The 21432-nt window shown below is 35.3% G+C and overlaps 1 protein-coding gene across 3 annotated transcripts in view; it reads right to left on the reverse strand.

The window, feature by feature from the left end:
- Window positions 1-21432, reverse strand: part of ARMC8 (armadillo repeat containing 8) — a 102111-nt gene that overhangs the window by 49135 nt on the left and 31544 nt on the right. For all 3 annotated transcript variants that reach the window (XM_012724928.1, XM_012724927.1, XM_012724926.1), the window contains 9 exons: window positions 16802-16873; window positions 15332-15474; window positions 15145-15242; window positions 10869-10961; window positions 9535-9615; window positions 7015-7090; window positions 6827-6917; window positions 5253-5313; window positions 2360-2560 (listed from right to left, as the gene is read on the reverse strand). In XM_012724928.1, coding sequence (XP_012580382.1) covers window positions 2360-2560; window positions 5253-5313; window positions 6827-6917; window positions 7015-7090; window positions 9535-9615; window positions 10869-10961; window positions 15145-15242; window positions 15332-15474; window positions 16802-16869 — 912 coding nt within the window. In that variant the 5' untranslated portion in view covers window positions 16870-16873. The remainder of the gene's footprint in view (window positions 1-2359; window positions 2561-5252; window positions 5314-6826; window positions 6918-7014; window positions 7091-9534; window positions 9616-10868; window positions 10962-15144; window positions 15243-15331; window positions 15475-16801; window positions 16874-21432) is intronic.

Raw genomic sequence — 21432 nt, forward strand, 5'->3', positions numbered from 1 at the left:
AAAAACTTTTAGAAACAGAGAGATCTTTGTAAAAACCCTTCATAAACAATATCCCAGGATAATCATTATCATATATTTACCTATTACAAATGTCTATTTTTTGTTCAGTTTGCTTTTTTTAAATGAAATTAGTAAAATTTCTTACTGGTGTGAAACAATGCTAAATTTTCATGTACACAACTGGCTACAGTTATCAATTCTTCCATACATTTGATATATCACTAAACTACTGATATGAAAATAAAATAGAAGCATGTTCTCAGGAAACTGTCAATGACCAAATACAAACAAGTAAATATACAAGGCAAATCAATAATATAAAATTATTCACAACTAAAAGCTATAACTTTTATGTCCAAGTAGTATCACCCTGCAAATGAGTTGCCTTGGAAAGGTTCACTACTCTGTACTAATGTGGGTGCTGTTCATAACACTGTGAGACCCAGTTTTGATACCACCTAGAGTTAAGTGACATATTAGTTAGCACACCATGAGAGTGATATTACCTTCATTAACTAAGAGTTTTATCATTGATTGTGGTGAGGGAAGATGGGAAAACTGAATGTGTAACATGAGAATAACAAAAACATCGTAATAAAAAAACTGAATTCTTTTGGGCTAGATTTAAAGGCAATTCTTTAAGAGTAGTTCCAAAAGTATTTTGATCAAAGAAGGCATTGATGGACTATGAAAAAGACTTCCTAATATACATCATTCATTCTGTTGTGTAAATTTCAAAATATTTATTCTTAAAATTGTAACTTGTTATTTTCTAGTCAAAATGGACATTTCAGAATACTGACTAGAACTAATATTCCATGAAAATCACATATTTATTAATATTTACAAATTTTTCTCTGTGGGCTTAGTCACTATGCTTTTATGGTTAAAAGTCACTGATGATCCATCACCAAAAATAAAGATGATGAAACAAACGACAATTCATGTTTGGCATTAGGAGATGACTAAAAAAAAAAAATTCTACTGCAGAGCAAAATATATATATATATATATATATATATATATACACGTGTGTGTGTGTGTGTGTGTATACATATATATATATATTATTCTAGTTTTATAATGAGGGAAATAAAATAGAAAAAAAAACCCTAACATTAGAAGAGATAATTTTCCACTAAACTAGTTAAATCATATGCACATACATTAGATTGCAGTTCTCATATTTCCTTATTCTCATGTTTATCAAAGTAATATGTTTGCCTTGCAAGGGTGGTCAACTTGGGGTGTTCCTGACTAGTTTAGGTATCTCTGTACCAGTGAGATATTGAGTGCCGTCGAGTAAGTGAAGAGGGATGACAGACAAGGCAGTTGGTTCAGCATAAGCCATCCCTGCTATGGAAAAACACTACTACCAAAGGAAGGGTAGACACATTAATATTAACACAAGGAGGGCAGTATATATTACCAATACAAATATTAGTAAAAGTTACTTTAGGTCCTTTCTAAGACAGAAAAAAGTCATTCCCTTAGGAATCTGTTGTTTTCAATGTTAAGTGCCAAATTGACAACTGCCTTCCAGATGAAGTTTTTTAGAACTTGGGGTCATGGGAGAGGTCAGGACAAATTTTTAAAAATTTACCATTGCATAAAAAATACAGTCACATTCATGAAACAGTACTGACTTCTAATTAGGAGGTGGTTCCCTCTATCATAATTTCAACAAATGCCCTCTGCTTGCTCCCTCATACTTAAGAGAAATGGATATGACAAACAGGCTGAGAAGCAAAAGGATTATCTATTTTATAATACATATTTTGAGAAAAAGTTAGTACAAGTCGGTCCTTGATGGCCTCAAACTAGACATTAAGTGATGTTTTAAGAATCACTAGCAAACCTTAAAGCATAGTATGAACTGGGAAAAAAAAAAAATAGGTTGATGGCAAAAGTTAGAAGAAAAGGTAGCTAAAGAGCATTAAGTATGGGCATGCAGTCACTTTTAACAATGCATTACTCTTAACTTAAAGCATGAGAACACAGCAACAGAGAGGATTCTTAACCTTGAAGAGCATTAGATATTGTTGATATAACATCAATACCCAGCACAGAGACCCCAATACTTTTGGGTTTCAGTTGGGTTTACTTCGGATTTCGTTTAACTAGGAAAGCATTTTTCTTCTTGTTTGAATATCTACTTAATAAGAAATTTCTGACAATAAACATGAGGCAAACTGGATTAATAAAACTCAAAGTACATCATCTGTGTTACCAAAGGTAAAAACAATTCTTTATTTAAAAGGGCTCTGAACTGCAACTATTAATTGGTTCAAAGCTCTGAGCAGTAAGAAAAATGTTTAAAACCTTCTTTTGTACAGCTGAAAAAGAAAAGAGAACATACCCTTTTAATATCAGTGATGGCACTCACTGAGCTGGGATACTTGAAATAATCAGCAAGCATGGCAATGAGGTGATCAGTTATGCTAGCAATTCTCTGTAGCTCAACATCTGGTTCAATCAGATAGGCAAGTGTCTCAGCTCCTTCAACTCTTTCCTCTAGTAATCTCTCCTTACTGCACATTCGAACCAAACAAGGCAATGTCTGGAAGGTAAAGAGAGATTGTTTTTGTAAAGGCAAAGGTTTGGCAGCATATAGTGGCTGAATTGACAGGGAGTCAGATTTGTGATCAATGTTTAAACAGACTTTGAGAGAACACAACACTTTCTCTGAAATAAAAAATGAACAAAATTCAGTGCATATTAATTATGTTTTTGGCACACTAAGCTCTAATCATACAAAGCACATTAACAAACTCTAATTAGGCTTTAAAGATCTTCAGACTGAAGCTTTATTGCACAAGCTTCTAAAAGACATTTAAGAGCTTCCATGGTGGCCTAGGGGGTAAGTCTTACCCCTAGGGCCCAAGTTTCATTCTTGGTTAGGGAGCTAACTCACAAATGCCACAGCAGACTTCTCCTGTCTCACCTGCTGCTCCCTTAGCAGTGTATTTCAGTAAATCTGACTGCTCTGTTCCCCACCATCTCTGGTGAATCCTCTCACCCCCTACACCTGTGGGCTATACCCCAGGTTCTTCTACACACAAATAAATACAGTCTTAATAAAATAAAAGACATTTAAGGAATCCCTAATAAATCATATCTGATGCTTTTGGCCCATCTATGTATTTATTTGCCTGAAGCAGACCCAGTATTTTAGTCAAGAATGATTTTGCGCTGGAAAATAAATGCTATCTTTTCCTTTGTGAGTAGTATGCCTGGGATGACTTTGATTACCCCCCACCCCAATCTGGGGACTATTATCTATTGTAAAAACAAAATACAACTTTAAAAATTCAGTGATCTTACTATTACTCAGATTCCACTAGTTCTGTAATATGAATGAAATGCATCAATCACAATTCTTAGATTTTCTGATGATGTCCCTGGAATGGTTGTGATATCACCTGTAAGTCCAAATTTATTTCTGCAGCCCTTCAAAATCTTGTCACTGGTCTTGCTAATTTATCAGCATTAAGTTCTCAGTAAAAATAGCTCCTGCATGTACTTTTTCTAAAGCTAATAAATTTACATTAAAGGATAATGTGGAAGTAGAAATCAAAATGTTCAACTACCACAGTGTTTTGTTCTTTCCTAAGTTCCTATTATATCTCTTAGAACAGAGTTTAGCATTTTTTGGTTCATTTTTGATTTCCTACCTGGCTAGAACAGGCTTTACGAGAACCCTAAGCTTCCAAGAGGAAAGCCCTATTCTTATTTTACTTTGAACAGTTACTAACATTCATCAATACAATACTTTGAACAGTTATAAACATTCATCATCATAAATTCATGGACTATGAAATTTAATGTTTACAGCTGCTACATCAAGAAATATTATTAACTTACTTTACTAATGAGGAAGTAAAAGAATGGAAGAGAAGTAAATAAATCAAGGTTATTTGTATGGAAATCCTTATTGTAAAAACAACCAACCAACCAGTATTGCTTACTTAGTAATTAAGTAAGTAAGTAACTTACTTACTTAATTGAATACCTCATATTTAATTAAATCAGTGGACTTGCTTCACCAAAGGCTATAGCAAACATTAGTCTTCTAAATGTTCTTTTACGCTTGGGTTCATTTTAACGATGATAATGAGAGCTCTCATATTCATAATATGACACAGGATCAATTTACTAATTCTTGTCTGTTCTTTATAGATATGTTATCCAAAATAGATGAATTTTTATATAATATATATATATATATATATATTTAATATATCATTAGGCTTACTATAATTCCGTGGGTCAGATAAGCATTTTCGTAAATATATAGATGTCTCCATTTTCAGAATTAGGAATTTAAGTCACCAAAAGAGTAAGAAATGTGCCCAAGATTACTAAGAAAGTCAGTGATGGGGACACTAAAATAGAATCCAGGTCCTTGGACTGTAATGTTAGTCTCTCCTCTAGGCTTTGAGTTCTTTCTAGTTAATTTGATATACCAGTAAGATTATTTTCATGTATTATTTACTCTTTCTTTCTTATTACATCTTTTGATTATTTATAATCTGAGTGATACAAATATCTGAAGACTAGTAAACTGCTTGTCTACAATAGTTGTAGAGTAATAAAAATCAAAGATTAAAATTTTCTATTTCACCTGAATAGAAATTTTCACCTGAAAGAAATTTTCTATTTCTTTTCTATTTCACTGGAATTTTACATATTCTTATAATTTCTATATCTGTATAGTTGTCATAAATATTAAAAAGGTGGGTCTCCGTGGTGGCATAAGGGGTTAAGTCTCAGCATTATCAAACTATTGCCAACCATGCAACATGAGTTCAATCCCCAGCTAGAGAGCTGACCTGCATGGAGCAACAGACCTCTCCTGCTTTGCCAGCAGCTCCCCTCAGCAGTGTATTTCAGTAGATGTGTTCTGCTCCCCACTTTATCTCTAGTGAATCCTCTTACCCACCCCCATCCCTATACCTCAGTAGTTGAATAAATAAATAAATGGATACATAGATAGATAAATACATCTATTTTTTTAATGAGAAAGATGTGACAAGGAAAACATTATTTTGTTTTGACTTTTAAAACACATCTAAAACTAATTTATTGATACTAAATGATATCCACTAAACATGCTTTTTAAATATTATTTTATGCTATGTGCACATGCCATAATGAAAACACGTAACAAAAATAGGAATGCCAACATTTATTTCACCATTTATATCACTGGATAGTTTTTTCACATTTTTAGAAAGAATTACTTAGCTCACCTTTAATACAATACAGTTGTCATCTGTCCGAATTGCTCCAGCTCTACACATGTAAGTTAAACTGGAATAAGATGGAAGAAAGTAAGTTTTTGTGGTGTTTTAAAGCTTCAAAGAAAAATTGCTTGCCTTTAGGATAATACGGGAAAAAAAAAAGATAAATAATTTCACTTATCATAAGAGGTACTAGGAATTATTTATTTGAGGTACCGGGAATTAAACAGTCAAAGGAAACTGATATAGACATAAACCAGATTTAAAAAATCTACAAAATTATTTAAAAAATAAAGGGTCTAATGCATGGCTAAACACTGAATCTAGAGTGCTGGGCACACTGGAATTCTTTAAACTTTTCTCTTTCTAAATTTCTCCATAATAAAAATAATCTGTTTAAAGCAAAATATAGTATTAACAAAGTATATAAGTTTAAAAAAATTTGTACTGATACTCCAAAAGCAACTGTGGAAACATTACAGAAGTAGTATTTAACTTGTAACAGAAATCCAGAAGAAATGAACTAATTATTCAGAGGTTACCAGTAGTAGCTTTGAGAATAAGTCAGTGATTTGGTTCTACTGAAAAATAATTTACCTACACAATTTCATCTGGCTGTAAGTAAGGACAAAATTAATTTGTACTCCTTTAAGCAGGTACTTGAAAGTAAACACCTCAGAACTTATTTCCTTTTCAAATTCGATTCCTTTAGTGAGCTAGGGAGAAAACATCCCAAGTTCTTGCTCCTACAGGAAGTTATAAACAAATCAGTAAATTTTTTTATTTGATGTTTGAGTTCTTTGCTGTCACCACATTCTGTTTTCAAACAATTATATGAGAACATTAGTATTAACTAAGAAATAAACGCTCACTTTTGAAGTTAAGATAAAAAACACGCAAACAAGAAATACAAATTAAAAAAAAATTAGTTTTGGTACACAAGTAATTCACTGAAAATTCCTCATTCTTGCCAAAATATTGGAGTCAGCACTTCCAAAATGAAATTCAGCATTTACTAAACTTAAGTACCGAAATTTAATACAGAAAAATACATAAGAGGTGTTCAATCATCCTATAAATATATTGATAGCTACAAAATTAATAGCATTAAATGTCTCTATGAGCCAGTAAGTATGCTAACAAGACAAGACCTTCACACATCTTATAAATGTCACATCTTTTTGAGGATTTTTTTCTCCTAAAGATGACATGTCACATTCTCTGAAATTCACACTTTCTATTTCTATACCTTTATATTTATAATATAATTAACAGTTTAAAAAATATTTTAATACTCAAATGTGTTGATTAAATCTAATCTATTCTGTATTATTTCAACTGAAAATAAAAGTTGTGAATGTAATGAAGTAATTTTTTAGATAGTTTTAGGTGTTATATGAGAGTTCTCCTAGTCTGCATGCTACTTGCAGTAAACTGAGAGATTCCCATCCATTTAATGTGAGACTTACATATTTCAAATTCCAAAACAAGATAAGGACTGACAGCAAAAAACTAGACTGTAACCAAAATAGTCTACAACAGTGACAACGCACTCTTCCTTCCCACATTATCTTAATTTTTACCATTTTGCTGATGTGAGTTGCATCTCGATAGGTTTATCCCTCTGTAACATCTTCACAAAAATTTGTGGTAACAATTCTCCATCAACCAAAACTAGAAATTAAAAAAACAAACAAGATTAAGAAAATTCTTTAAATCTACAAAGTTTATAAATTAAATCATATAGATGCCACTGAAAGTTCCAGCCTACCATTTACTAGGGTCATCGATACCTGGGGATTTTCAAAAGCTAAAACTGAGAAGCATTTCAGTGCTTGCATTCGAACCTATAAAAGTAAAATGACAAAAAAAAAAAAAAGCGCACTTATTTCAATTCTCAAATATGAATTTTAAAAGTCTCGAATCTAAACCCTCCTGAAGAAATAACTAAAGTTTGCTTAAAGTACTCAAAGCATGTGTCAAGGGAATAAAAAATCACATGTATAGCTAAAGAATATAACAGTTAAAATTAATTATAAAAGTTCAAATTCATTTTAAAATAACTATAAAAAAGAGAGTAACAAGGAAGCAATTAAAACTGAACTAGACAAATTCCTGATCATATCTGAAAGAACACTGTACAGATTCAATGCTGGTAATACAAAGAGAAATTTATAACAACTAGTTACAAACTGTCTTTCATGTGCTTCTACTTTCCAAACCTCAAACTAGAGAACTGAAGAGAAGACAACAAAGAGTACTCTTATAGGTGTGTATTGGGTGGGGCTGGGGCAAACAGAACAGAGAAAGAAACAATTATAATAATTTGAGCCCCTGGTGGCACAGCAGGTTAAAGCACAGCCCTAAGAAGCGAAAACCACTTTAGCATGAGTTCAATCCCTGCCCTCGAGGTGATCCACATGACCCAGCAGACCTCTTCCAGACACGCCTCCTGCTGCTTCTCTCAGCAGTGTACTCTGGGGGGCGTACACTGCTCACCTCAGTCTCTGGTGAAACCTTTCACCACCCCTGCACCTCTGGCCTGTACCCCAGTTCTGTATGCATAAATAAATCTTAAATATATATAAATTTATTTATTTTTAAAAAGGACTAAATTAACTTTGAAAACAGCTATGACCTGCGGTAAGCCATAGTAATGCCTTAAAACTAGATTACTTGTCGGGTCCTCCCTGGTGGCGCAGCGGGTTAAAGCACAGCACTGAGAAGCTAAAGCCACTTCCGCATGAGTTCGATTCCCGCCTGCCCCGGAGGTGACCACGTAGTGTGGCAGACTCTCCTGACCCGCCCGCTGCTCCCCTCAGCAGTGTACTTCGTCAATCTGCCTGTTCTGCTCCCCACTCTTATCTCCGGTGAAGCCTCTCACCACCCCTGAGCCTCTGGCCTGTACCCCAGTTCTGTATGCACAAATAAATAAAAACTAGATTACTTGTCTAAGATGATACCAGGGGTCAAATCTTTTGACCACCTATGATAGACTGATATTTTACAATCTGCTGGTGCTCACAACAGCTGTTATTTTTCATTTTTTTCTGTTCACTTTTCAGATGATCTGATCCTCCAAGCTTGACACTATATATGATGTTCTTATGTGGAACCTGAGATTGGCAGGTATTCACAGGATAGGAAGCTAGAGTGTGTCATGTGTATAAACATGCATATATCCACAGGACCCAGAAACTGTTGACTGACATACAGACGATGGAGCAAACCTTGGCAAACGAGTAATATTAACAAAATCTTTTCCTTTGACAACCTGTAATTTGTTATAGTGGATAAGGAAATTTAATGCAAAAAAAGAAAAAAACAAAGGAAGAGCTAGAGAAATTAACGAAGCTAGAAGCTAGAAGCTACAGAAGTAGAGGGAAAAAAAACAGCCATCCCAGCAACTGTTTTTTGATGTGCAAATGCTGACTGGTTTCAACTTCTGTGTGGCAAAAAGCAGAGGAAGCAGCCTGCACTACATACTTCCTTCCCCTTCCCCTTCTACCTCTGGCTAGGTTCAAGCTGGCTCAGCTCTCTCTTCACCAAGACTAAACTTTAGATGTATAAGGAAGGGAAAATATACCTATTATCAGGTCCCGACTGTAAAAAGTTAAGGATCTAAACAGAGTAGGATCAGTGGAAGTGGATAAAATATAAAAAATGGCTACTTTCCAACTCAGGAAACTCTGGGTGTGCCTAGTTCTAATGTAACACAATAAGGGCAGTGGCAAGCTAAAACTAGCTTGGTTAACCATGATGAGTGACCAATTTTGAATCTATGAATGATACAGCACAATACCACTTACCTAAAGACAGTCAAGAAAATTCAATAAGTCAGAAAATCCTTATCTTTTTAACACAAAAGAGAACATATTTTAAATGCGGATGCTTGTGTGTATAAGTTTGAGAAACTACGGCTGAATAAAGGTCTCAACTATGAAATCCAGTCTTTCCTGATACAGTAAGCCATTGATCCTACATACTTCAAGGCATCACGTCAAGTGCAGCGTTGGCACTGGAACCTAACCAAGAGAGAATATTAAAGACCACAGGTGAACAACTACAGCAACTCATGCCACAACTATATCCTGGGGGAAAAAGTTAAAGACAAGGGTAACTTTGTGTTTAAGAATATTCTATAGGTAAAACAATACCCATGACATTCTGCTGATAAAATAATACGCTTGCCCACATTATCAAAGCAGCAGTATATATATAGCTCTCCTAGAATAAAACACTAAAAACCAAAATAAATGGAAAAATCTAACTATAATCTTTAACATCTTACTTTGTATGATACTGAGGTTAGTAGGTGAGCAATATTCTGAACTGCACCATGGTTAAATAAGATTGTTTGATGATCTGGACCCTGTAAGAGAAGAGAATATAATAACACATGAGGAGAGTAATGACTCATTCCAATGTAACTTTTACTTAAATGTAGAAAACTATATTCACTACAATGTTAACCTTTTATTACATGAACCTATCCTTAAAAAAAGCAGGGTAGACACTGCTTTCAGTCTTGCAAGAGACCGCCATATCTTACCTCATCCCAATCTGTGAAATTACTGCTTCTTTATCTCCACAACAGATAGAAGGGTACACAAAAGCTATCTTGGCACCAGAACCACTTCCAATTCTTAAGTAGCACACCATCACAGCAACAGAAACACTATTAATTCCACAAATTCCTGCACTATTCTTACAGGAGATAGTGGCAGTCATTCTTACAACTTGTGACTGATGAGAGCTAGTCAGGGGAGATCTAAAACTAATTACAAGTGGAACAGGACCAGAGTCTGAGGGATGGAGAGAAACACAACATTTCATAACTGAGAAATGAACATGTTCTGGTTTCTGCTTCATTTATTTCTCATCTTAAAACTATCATTTTGTAATGTGGAAAGGTAAAGAAATAAGGAAATTAAGTTATTTTAATTTTCATCAACTCTGGGCTTTCTACTAAATAATTTATTGAAGATTTTCAAAGTGGCAGAAATTAAAGATAAATCCAAAGGCTTTAAATTTGATAAAATTCTTATTTGTTTTATGTCCTAAATATCTGTTCAATTAATGGGAAGTCAAAGTCATGAAAATTATTAAAAGTTGTATTTCAGTACTAATTGTTAAGATATGAGGATAATTTCATAGAATACTGGGAAACTGGGGCTTGGGGAAATGGTCATGATCTCACACTGCTGGCAGAAGTATAAAACAGTATGTCAATATAAAACAGTATGTGGCAAAAATCACAAATGTACACATGCTGACTAAGCAGTTTCATTTCTTACAAAATGTCTTACATATAAGTTGCAGGGTTTTTTTGTAATAATGTAAAATGGGAAACAAACCAAATGTTTAACAACTGAGAGCTAGTTAATAAAATTTTATATATATAGTAAAGAACTACGTGACTTTTTTTTTTAAAGAATGAGTTCCTATGGACTGATAAGGAATAGCCTTCAAGATAAGTGGAAAGTGTGAGGTGCAGAAGAGTATGTACACCAGTTGTGTTAAAAAAGGGGTTGGGGTGGGATATATACTAAAGTCTGTAGGTTATGTCACATCCCAAGGGCATGTGAGAGTTATGTCATAGAGAACATAGATTCCGGTTCTTACTTTACAGCAGTGTGAGAAGATCTGACAGATATACTCCTGGGTGTAGCGGGACCTGGCCAGCAGCGCCATGAGGTGTGGTATCACTGTGGAATCCTGCAGTTGAAGAGAAAGAGAGCACAGCACAGAGAACTTAGGTTCTGTGAGTACCTCTAACAGGTTATTTCTATTAGGTATATATTCTAGTCATTTATCTTACAGACAGTGAATCAAATTTCTTTAAGGAATACAGCAAAATAAAGGAACATGGCCATCAAATATTCCTATAGTCTACAATAAAACAAAATCATTTGAAAATCATTTCAATAAGACTTGACAGAAATCTGTTCTGAAATAAGATATGAAGTAACAAATAAAATGTATTACAATAAATAGTTTAAGGAGAAATTATTGCATAAAAATAAAACATTTTGATATGACATGTTAAAGTATACCAGTAAACTGTAACAATCTCTCATAATACCTGCAGTTAGTTAATTTCAATCTGTACAAGAATTTCAATCTGTATATGATAAAAACCTCTCACTTATAGCCCACTCTCTGCCTATTCCTGACACTTAGCAACATATATAGTGTTGTAGAGAAAATGATCCATCTTATTGCGGTACTCTCCAAGAATATCCTTTTTATTTTTTATTTTTTTAATTTAAAAGGAATTACAAGTTGAAAAGGGATTTAGTCTGCACCACAGATGGAAAATAAGATTTTGCTCAAGCTTCCTATTCAATGCTGTCATTAGTCTTCTGAAGTATGAATGTGCTTGGAGCAGAACCTAAGATCCTACCTTAGGTTTACAACTCTGGTTCATACATGATACTTTGAGAAAAGACAAAAGGGCAAGGAAGATAATGTAAAAGAACACCACTGTTAGGATGAACAAGATTTTAAAGGGTTTTCCTTTAAAAGAAAATAATGCCCAAGATATATAAAAGCTAAGCAGAAAAACAGAGGCTGATTTCTTTTCCTCTTGCTTACTAGAGTAAACCTCTGTGTTATTCATAACACTTTAAAAAAAAAACATTTATTTATTCATGCATATAGAACTGGGGCACAGGCCAGAGGTGCAGGGGTGGGGAAAGGATTACCAGAAACAGAGTTGGGAGCAGAACAGGCTGACTGACAAAGTACACTGCCGAGGGGAGCAGCAGGCAGGTCAGGAAAGATCTGCCATGCCATGTAGGTCACCTCCCTGGCTGGGGGATTGAACTCATGCTGAAGTGGCTTTAGCTTCTTAGTGCTGTGCTTTAACTGTCTGCGCCACCAGGGAGGGCCCTATTCATAGCACTTTAAAGACCAAATGAAAAACTAAGGAACATGGCAGAAAAGTTAAGCACTAAATGCACAGAAAAAAGATGAGATATCAAGCACGTGTCTATTTTACCAGTGAGAGATGGGTTAATAGTGACTCCACTGGCAGAAGACATGGAAGCAGGTAGTAGCCAGCAACAAAGATGGAAAAGGCAATAGACAGGTAGATAAACAAGGAGTCTAATAGTCTCCTAAACCTACTTCCATCACCTTCCTTTACTTCAGTTTTCTTTAGCTCTTTTGTCTCTCGGTTTTCCTATTACAACAGCTCTTACCCATTTCTGCCAGTTGTGCTATAGAACACAGTTACATAAGTTGGTGAAAGTCACCCATTTGATAAACAGGATTTCACACTAGATTCTCTGCATTCTCTCAAGTGGATTTCTGTCTTCCAGATGAGTGTTGTAAAAGCTGGCCTCTACACAATCCAACTCACAGATGTCAGTTAATTACACTGAAACACTACTCTGTCATTAGCCCAACTAACACTTTTCATGAATTTTTCTTTGTCCCTTAAACACAAAATAAAAATGCTTCATAATTTAGACGTTCTCACTGAAAGTCACTTAATGTCTCTGAATCTTAGTTTTTCTCATGTAAAAAGTTAAAACTTGTGTAAGTCAGAGCTTTTGATATTATTAATCATGATCCATTAATGTGTCATGAACTCAGTTTAGAGAGGAGAACAAAGAGAACAGCTGGCCAGGATCAATTTCTCCAAGAGATGACTTCTACAGTAAAGAAGACAGGTGAGTGGCTTCATCTCACCTGTCAAATGTACAATTTTACATTCTGAATCTTCATGTTAGCTTAGAGAATGACAACTAGCATTCAAAAATGAAAAAAGGGCAGACTAGAAAACTAGGGGTCATATTTATAGAATTATTCTGCAAAGAGACTTTCAGAATTCTGTCTCATACATACACACTCGCATGTGCATACATGTACATAGTGTGACAAAAGAAAACCCATTTCTTACTATGAGTTCTGGATAATAGTGTATGAAAAAGATTGGCCTGAATAATTTCCATTGAGAACGTCCTATGTGGGCTCTACCTGGTGGCACAACGGGTTAAAGCACTGCATTATGGAGCTCTATGAAGCCACTGCAGCATGAGTTAGTTCCCTGGCCAGGGAGCTGACCCACTGGCATGGCAGACCTCTCCTGATCCACCCACTGCTACCCTCAGCAGTGTATTTCCCCTCAGATCTGCCTGTTCTGCTCCTCTCTGGTGAATCCTCTTCCCACCACACCTCTGGCCTGTACCCCAGTTCTATAAGCATAAATAAATCTTAAAAAAAAAAAAAACAAAAAAACAAGTCCTACGAAATCAACAGATAAAAAAGACCCTCTAGACCCTCCCTGGTGGCGCAGCGGGTTAAAGCACAGCACTGAGAAGCTTAAGCCAGTTCCGCATGAGTTCGATTCCTGCCTGCCCCGGAGGTGACCACATGGCGTGGCAGACCTCTCCTGACCCGCCCGCTGCTTCCCTCAGCAGTGTACTTCGTCGATCTGCCTGTTCTGCTCCCCACTCTGTCTCTGGTGAAGCCTCTCACCGCCCCTGAGCCTCTGGCCTGTACCCCAGTTCTGTATGAATAAATAAATAAATCTTTAAAAAAAAAAGAAAAAAAAAAAAAGACCCTCTAGGACCCTCCCTCCCTGGTGGCGCAGGAGCTTAAAGCGCAGCACTAAAAAGACCCTATAATATTCTCTGAGGTTTTTGAAACCACTGAAAAAACTCCAAAGGTCTCTAGAGAATCTGTTTCTTTTACATGCATTATCTAACCTGGCAAGTAAGCCTCATGCAAACTGATTTTGGTTCACTAAACTAATACTGATGTCCTCCTACATTTGACTATTTGCCCACTGCACTGCCTTACTTGCTCTTAGATAGTCCTCTCCTAGATTGGCCTCCTACCGCTCTACTTCTCCATAGCTCATCTATCATAAAAACTTAGGTCACGTTCTAGCTTCTCTAAAAAGCCTACCCTGCTTGATTTTACCCTAGATTGAGCAGAATTTCTTAAAACTCATTAAGCATTAAATATACTTAATATTTTTATTTGTATTTATTTTTGCATTTAAAAAAATTAAATATTAATTTTATATTTTTTATCATTTATCTGTTATGTTTTTTTTTTTTTTAAAGATTTATTTATTTATTTGTACAGAACTGGGGTACAGGCCAGAGATGCGGAGGGTGAGAGGATTCACCAGAGACAGAGCGGGGAGCAGAACAGGCAGATCGACGAAGTACACTGCTGAGGGGAGCAGCGGGCGGGTCAGGAGAGGTCTGCCTCGCCGCCATGTGGTCGCCTCCGGGGCAGGCGGGGATAGAACTCATGCGGAAGTGGCTTTTTAGTTTCTTAGTGCAGTGCTTTAACCCGCTGCGCCACCAGGGAGGGCCTATCTGTTATGTTTTTAAGAGTTCAAAATGGATCTTTTAAAAAAGTCTACAAAACAAAAGAAAGCAAAAGAAAAGAATTTTTTAAAAAAAAATTTAAAAAGCTTATGAATTTCTCATCTTTATAAAGTCTAGATCAAAGTATTATAAATTGATATTTATAAATGAGCCTTTTTCATAACAAAACATCACACAATTATGATGGACTTTGGATGCTAAAAGTAAATCAGGAGGCCTTCCTTGGTGGTGCAGCGGGTTAAAGAGCAGCACTAAGAATCGAAAACCACTTCCGCATGAGTTCGATCCCTGCCTGCCCCAGAGGGGACCACATAGCGCGGCAGACCTTTCCTGACCCGCCCGCTGCTCCCCTCAGCAGTGTACTTCGTTGATCTGCCTGTTCTGCCCCCCACTCTGTCTCTGGTGAATCCTCTCACTGACCGTGCAACTCTGGCCTGTACCCTAATTCTGTATGAATAAATAAATAAATCTTAAAAAAAAAAAAAAGTAAATCAGAAGTGTGCTGCTAGTGAAATATAACTGGTGATTTAAAAGTATTTAAAACTCACTGTATACAGTAGCTCCTCTGGAGTGACAGGACTGGTAAAGATGGTGCGCAGACATCGGAGGCAAGCTTCAATGAACTTCAGGTCTGGGGACAGTAGTCCTATTAATAGAAAAATATCCAAGACTCATCCTTCCAGCCTGTACTTAAAACATTATAAGCTAATTCTAGAAAAATGATGTCCCACATACCTTGCAATAAGGCAGGGATAATATGGCAATCCAGTAGAGACTTGACATTGTTTTCAGTGCCCATAGCAAGACTTCCCAATACCACTGCACATTCAGTTTTCAGTTCTGTACTTGAAGTTTCTTGCTGAAGTAAGTACAGCAATCTAAAAAGAAGTAACTTGATAAATAGATGAGACTAAAAAATTTAAAACTAAAATGATACCAGTATATTCCAAATACTAAAAATTTAGTTAGCAATAAGCTTATACAGAGATAAGGAATGGTGATATGTTTCCATCATCTGTTAATAAAATGAAGGAGTATCTGGCTTAAAAAAAAAAAAAAACCTCTAAGATTTTCTTCAGTTCTTCAGTCTGAACAAAGAAACTATGATGTATATCTGAGCTTCTCAGAATGATAAATCTGAAAGTTTCTCACAAGTAGTCTCCCCCAAAACCATTATCACACAGTCTATGTTTTCAGACACCTCAGGACATGAAGACTACCAATTCCAAGTGCTGCTGGAATTTAAATTCAGATTAAAAACAGCCCTTGAGTATCCAAAAATGAAGTTCAGAGACCAGAGGTCTCGAATACAGGGAGTATTCAGACCTTTAAGAAAGGGAGGCTCTCTTCTCTAATTCTTCCATTTGGGGAATCAGGAGATTCCTCCCAATCTTCACTCCAGTTCAGTGTGCCAAACAACGACTCCCCAAATGCTAATCCCACCATTTGTGACCATTTTGCTTAAACTGGAAACTTTATGCTTCCTAAAGCATATTTATATATACTGAACACTAATCCCTTAAGTAATGTGAGAGCTTTATGGTTACCAAATTCTACATTTGTAGCTGGTTTTGATCAACAATAAAACCATTAATCCTGTATCAAAAGAGAGAAGAGAAAAAAAGCAATAACAATAAAAATTGTATGAAAAACTAATAGTAATTGCACATAAAATTTAGTTCTGAATAGCAAAGGTAGAGGAAGTTACACAATTGTCATTGCCTTCCAAAAGGACGTCATCAGAAGAAATCAAACTCATATTAACAGCAAATTCTGGAAACTGGAAATTTAAAAAAAAGAAACCCAGAATTACAATCCAAACTATCTTTCTTATTTGTAATCTCAAAAATAGATTTTAAGGCTCCTAGGAAGTTATGTAGTCATACAAAAACTGCCAGGCCTCTGAAGTGATAGAGAAGAAAGAATCAGACTAGTGTATATTGCCTATCAATCCAACACACCCTTTTATCGCACAGTCAGTGAGCTTCCTGAATTTCCAGTATCAGCACATTTGCTTCAAATCACATTTTCTGGTACTCTAATTTCGCCTAAAGAGATGCTTCAAATGTATCAAAACACTTATTTATAAAGGTGACAAAATTTTCAAAAATATGACAACACAGAAGACATGTCTTACTTGAATTGAGAATAAGAAATACACTAGAAACTTAGAATGAATAGCAAAAAATGTGATGACGAACATACCTTGGAACAGCTCCTAAAACAATGAGGTTGGCTTTCTGTTTGTTGTTTCCAATTACAGCATTTTTCATGTCTCTGAATTAGGGAGAAAGAAAAGGGCATAAAGTATATTGAGCCATCCCAGAAAAATCAAAGATCAATCCATTCCATTTTACTATGCAGCATGTTAGATTTTCAAGTACAGAACTTAGTGACAAAGTTATAACTGACCCATTTTCAAGTGGAGCATCAAAAAAATGGTAAAAAAAAGATGCTGGGTGAAGCTATGGACGCTGAAGTGGGAGAACAGTGCACTGGGGGAAGTGAAAGAATCCTAAGTAATGGCAAAAGACCTCTAATTCAAATACTGAGCTGTATTTTTTTAAAAAGATCACCAATTCTTTGAATAACAGATACAGGCCATCCTCATAACTGCAGGAGCAAGGAGTAAAGCAACGAGTCAAAAAAAACCTCAGACCTTGTTTTAGGGACTATGACTATTGACCTTTCCCCCTCTTGGATGGATAATTTCTCATAATTTGATTTTATTTATATCTCTATTGTCTTATTGGTTATATCTCTTTTGGGTTTGGTTTTTTCCTTTTTTTTTTTTAGTGATTACAATTTCTGCTATACATTTTTTTTAAAAGATTTATTTATTTATGCATACAGAACTAGGGTACAGGCCAGAAGTGCAGGGGTGGTGAAAAGATTCACCAGCGACAAGTGGGGAGCAGAACGGGCTAGAACGGGCTGACTGTCAAAGTACACTGCTGAGGGGAGCAGCGGGTGGGTCAGGAGAGGTCTGCCACGCCATGTGGATCACCTCTGGGGTGGGAATCAAACTCAGGTTGGAGTGGCTCCAGCCTCTTAATGCTGTGCTTAAACCTACTGTGCCACCAGAGACAGCCCAGTTATACATCTTATCACAGTCCACCGTTCAAGAGATATGATCTCACTTTAGGTGTATTTTGAGGAGCCTTGCAAGTATATACTTCCATTTCTTCATTCATTCTTTGTGTTGCTATTGTCATACATTTTATTTTAAAATTAGTTAATAACATTATTACTAATTTACTTAAGCAGTCAGTGATCTTTTAAGATTAAAAAATCAGGAAAAAATCTTTTATACTACTAGTATTTTTGACTCTGAATATACTCAGATCTTTAATTCACCAGGAGTAAAATTCTAATCCACAATAAAACTATCTCTGTCAATGACTTATTGGTTTACATGTAGTTGGTCCCTAAGGACAGGTAAAGAAAAAAATAAATAGCTCAAAGTAAACCTAGTACTACTGAAAAAAATCTTTAGTAAAAAATATTACCCTTATTGGCCAGTGGTGCTATCTTAATATAGAACACTATGATTTTACATGACAGTGGTTCTCAAAGTGGGCAAGAGGATATTACATTATCTAAGGACATTTCAGAACTGTAAGAGTGTGTCTGGAAATTTCTTGCCATAGTTTTACAAAGAGATAGAAAGAATTTTGTTGTACAGTTTTAAAGGAAACGCTTTTTCAGTGTTGAATATGTATTGTAAATTTAAATAATTATGCTTTTATTAAAAGTTACTTCATTTTGGAAAATCAGATTGCCAACACAGAGACATTCATGGTATACAGGTCACGGTACCATACACCCACATTAGTCTACCCCTGCATCTATTACATCAACACTGCTTCATTAAGTTTTCTAACATAGTAACAGTTAAGCATGTATATATTAAAACATTATACATTATCTTCCTTTTATTTATTTCTTCATACTATGAGTAGGGAAAGTAGTTATGAATGTGAGTAGATAATATTACAGATTTATCTTCAGGCTAGCACAGGGGATGGTATAAAGTATTTGTAAAGGGAGATCAGGTGTGACAGCATTCAGATCACTGTTTTATAGCCTTAAAGGTCTTTGGTAGGTTCTTAGCTCACTGATGATTTCTATCAGATCCCAAAATAAGTGCCTGCTGATATTCATCCAGTAATTTTTTATTTCCCCTTCTGTTTTAATAAAGCGGAGTTTACAATATATGGGAATTGTTGCCAACCTTGAAAGTTAAAATCCAGAAAAGGGTTCTATAGTAGGTAAACCATGAAACTGTAGAAAAAGAATAGAAAGCTAATGGAGAAATTTTACTTTAAAAATATCAACAAATAAATGTTATAGTCAGCATATATTTCGTACACCAACCAAATACACTTGTATTAAAAAAAAAAAAAACCCTGGGAAATAATCACACTATCCTCTTCCTAATTACTTCCTTTGGCAATTACATAAAAATACTGCTATGATGACATAGTGACCTGCTGAAAACTGATACCCCCCTACAAATTTTCTGAATAGCATTTTCAAAAGTCTGAGTCAAACACTGTATCTGCCTGTACTTTTTCCATTAGCTTAGTGTCTGCTATTTTTAAAGGCCTTTTCTCTTTGTAAACTATCCCTCAGATCTTCTGTATGTTTACAGGAAATAAGTAAAAACTTTTTTTTTTAATTTATGGTGATTAAAGTTAATAAGCATATTAGGGTTTTTACAAAATTCTGATACATGATTTTAAAATTATGTGATTTAAAAAACTCATTTAGCAAAGCTCAGTTGGTGAGAAACTGTACATCTAAACTCTAGTCTCTTTAGGGATTCCTGCTATATTCTTAAGAGATTTGCTTCCTAATCATTAATTCATATGCCCTAACCCAGCAGTTTTCCATGTACTTTCAGCTTTTTTAAATGTCTTCTGCCTGTAATAATGCAGAATATCCATTTGTTTAGTAGTTACCCGTTGAGAGATTATTTTGTGCCAGGTGCCATTCTGGATACTCTATTTTGAAATGCTCGCCCCCTAACATTTTGCAGGTTTCTCCACATTCTTCCTAATTTAAATAGGAGCATACATATTCCAAATATGTGAAACCATGCAAGAGTAATGTTTTCATAGACAAAAGGAAACAAAACTTCTTCCAAAACCGATTTTTCAGTTCTCTTTGCAAAGAAGAAGTGAAGGAAGTGGCTGGTAGTTGTAGAGTAAATGCAGACTAAAAGGAACACAACAAAATGGATAAATGTCTATAAAGAAAACAGTTCTTGCTCTGGGTCTAATTAGTAAAATATATCGGACCCTCCCAGGTGGCTCAACGGGTTAGGGCACAACACTGCAGCAAGCCACAGCCGCCTCAGTGCAAGTCGATCCCCGCCCTGGAGGTTATCCGCATAGTGCAGTAGACCTCTCCTGACTCACCTGCTGCTCCCCTCAGCAGTATATTTAGTTGATCTACCTGTTCTGCTCCCCACTCTGTCTCTGGTGAAGCCTCTCACTGCCCCTGTACCTCTGGTCTGTACCAGTTTTGTATGCATAACTAAATAAATCTTTTAAAAAAATATCTGTGCTAGATGAGGAAGAAGAGATAATTAACACCCTGCAAAAAAGTTCTAGTCAGCTGTTAATATAAAGGATCATTTCTATGAATGAGTTAAGAAAGTTAATGAAAAGATTATATCATCACATACACTCATCTTTACAAACTCACATATACAATTTTGACAAACTTTATTCATCTCTGAGGTCTGAGCTTAGATGTCATGTCACTTTCTTTAGGAAGCATTCCCTGATAACTCCTAGGTGTCCCTCTTAGAGGCCTTATCATAAGTCACTAATTACTTTGTTAGTATAGAAGTCTGCCTCCTTCTAAGAAGCAAGAAGACCAATCTGACCTGGAAATCAATGGATCACAAAATATAATGTAATATGAAAATCAATACATTTGTAAAATGCAAACTTACCAACTATCATTCAAGATGGGAGCAGTAATTAAGCTGGATTTATATATTGCTCTAAAGTATGCAAAGCATTCCATTCCATAATTTTATTTAATATTCAGCATAGCCTTGAGTAGTATTAATCCCAAATTACAGCTAAGGTAAGCTAACACTTAACTCTGGAGCTTTTCTCAGAACCTCACATTAAATGACAGAGTCAGCATCATCCCATGTCTTTTATGCCAAGTATTTTTCCCATTACTTCTACCATATCAGGCATTCAGAACAAACTGATTTGAAAGACAAAAGAATTTAGTAAGTGTAATTCCTTTTTCTCCTGTTTCAATTTCAAATTTTCATACAAAATAAAAGCATTTTTAACTTTTAGCAAGACATTCTTTTCCCTGTAGCTCAAAGTAATATAACTTCATGTTTACTAATTTTTAATTTGAGAGAAATGCTATTTTTATGCTACTAAAATTCAAAAGTTGGTTTTTGAGCTCAGCACTATTGTTAGGCTCTGGGAAAGACAAAAGTATTATATAAAATGCCTAATCTGAAGAATTTACAATTTTCCAAGGAGACAAAAATAACACCAACAATGCAACACAATACTATGGTAGGGCTTAACAGCTTAGAGCACTAAAATAAATAGATAAACTGAACAGGTTTTGAGGTAATGGTAGGAGCTAAGATGAACCTTAGAATGTGGTCAGGATTTGGGTAAACAGGGTAAAAGGAAAGTCATTTGTAGAAGACCATATTGGTAAACTGAACATATTTCTGGACAATATCAAAAGCCTGATAGAAATGGAATTTCCCTTTTAGGTGGCATGTAACATGAAGAGATAAACCAAAAGGGGATGGATTAAGAAGGAATCTGGGTTTTGATTAG

This window comes from Condylura cristata, unplaced genomic scaffold (assembly GCF_000260355.1).
Source record: "Condylura cristata isolate star-nosed mole 26May11 unplaced genomic scaffold, ConCri1.0 scaffold00014, whole genome shotgun sequence".
NCBI classification, from domain to species: domain Eukaryota; kingdom Metazoa; phylum Chordata; class Mammalia; order Eulipotyphla; family Talpidae; genus Condylura; species Condylura cristata.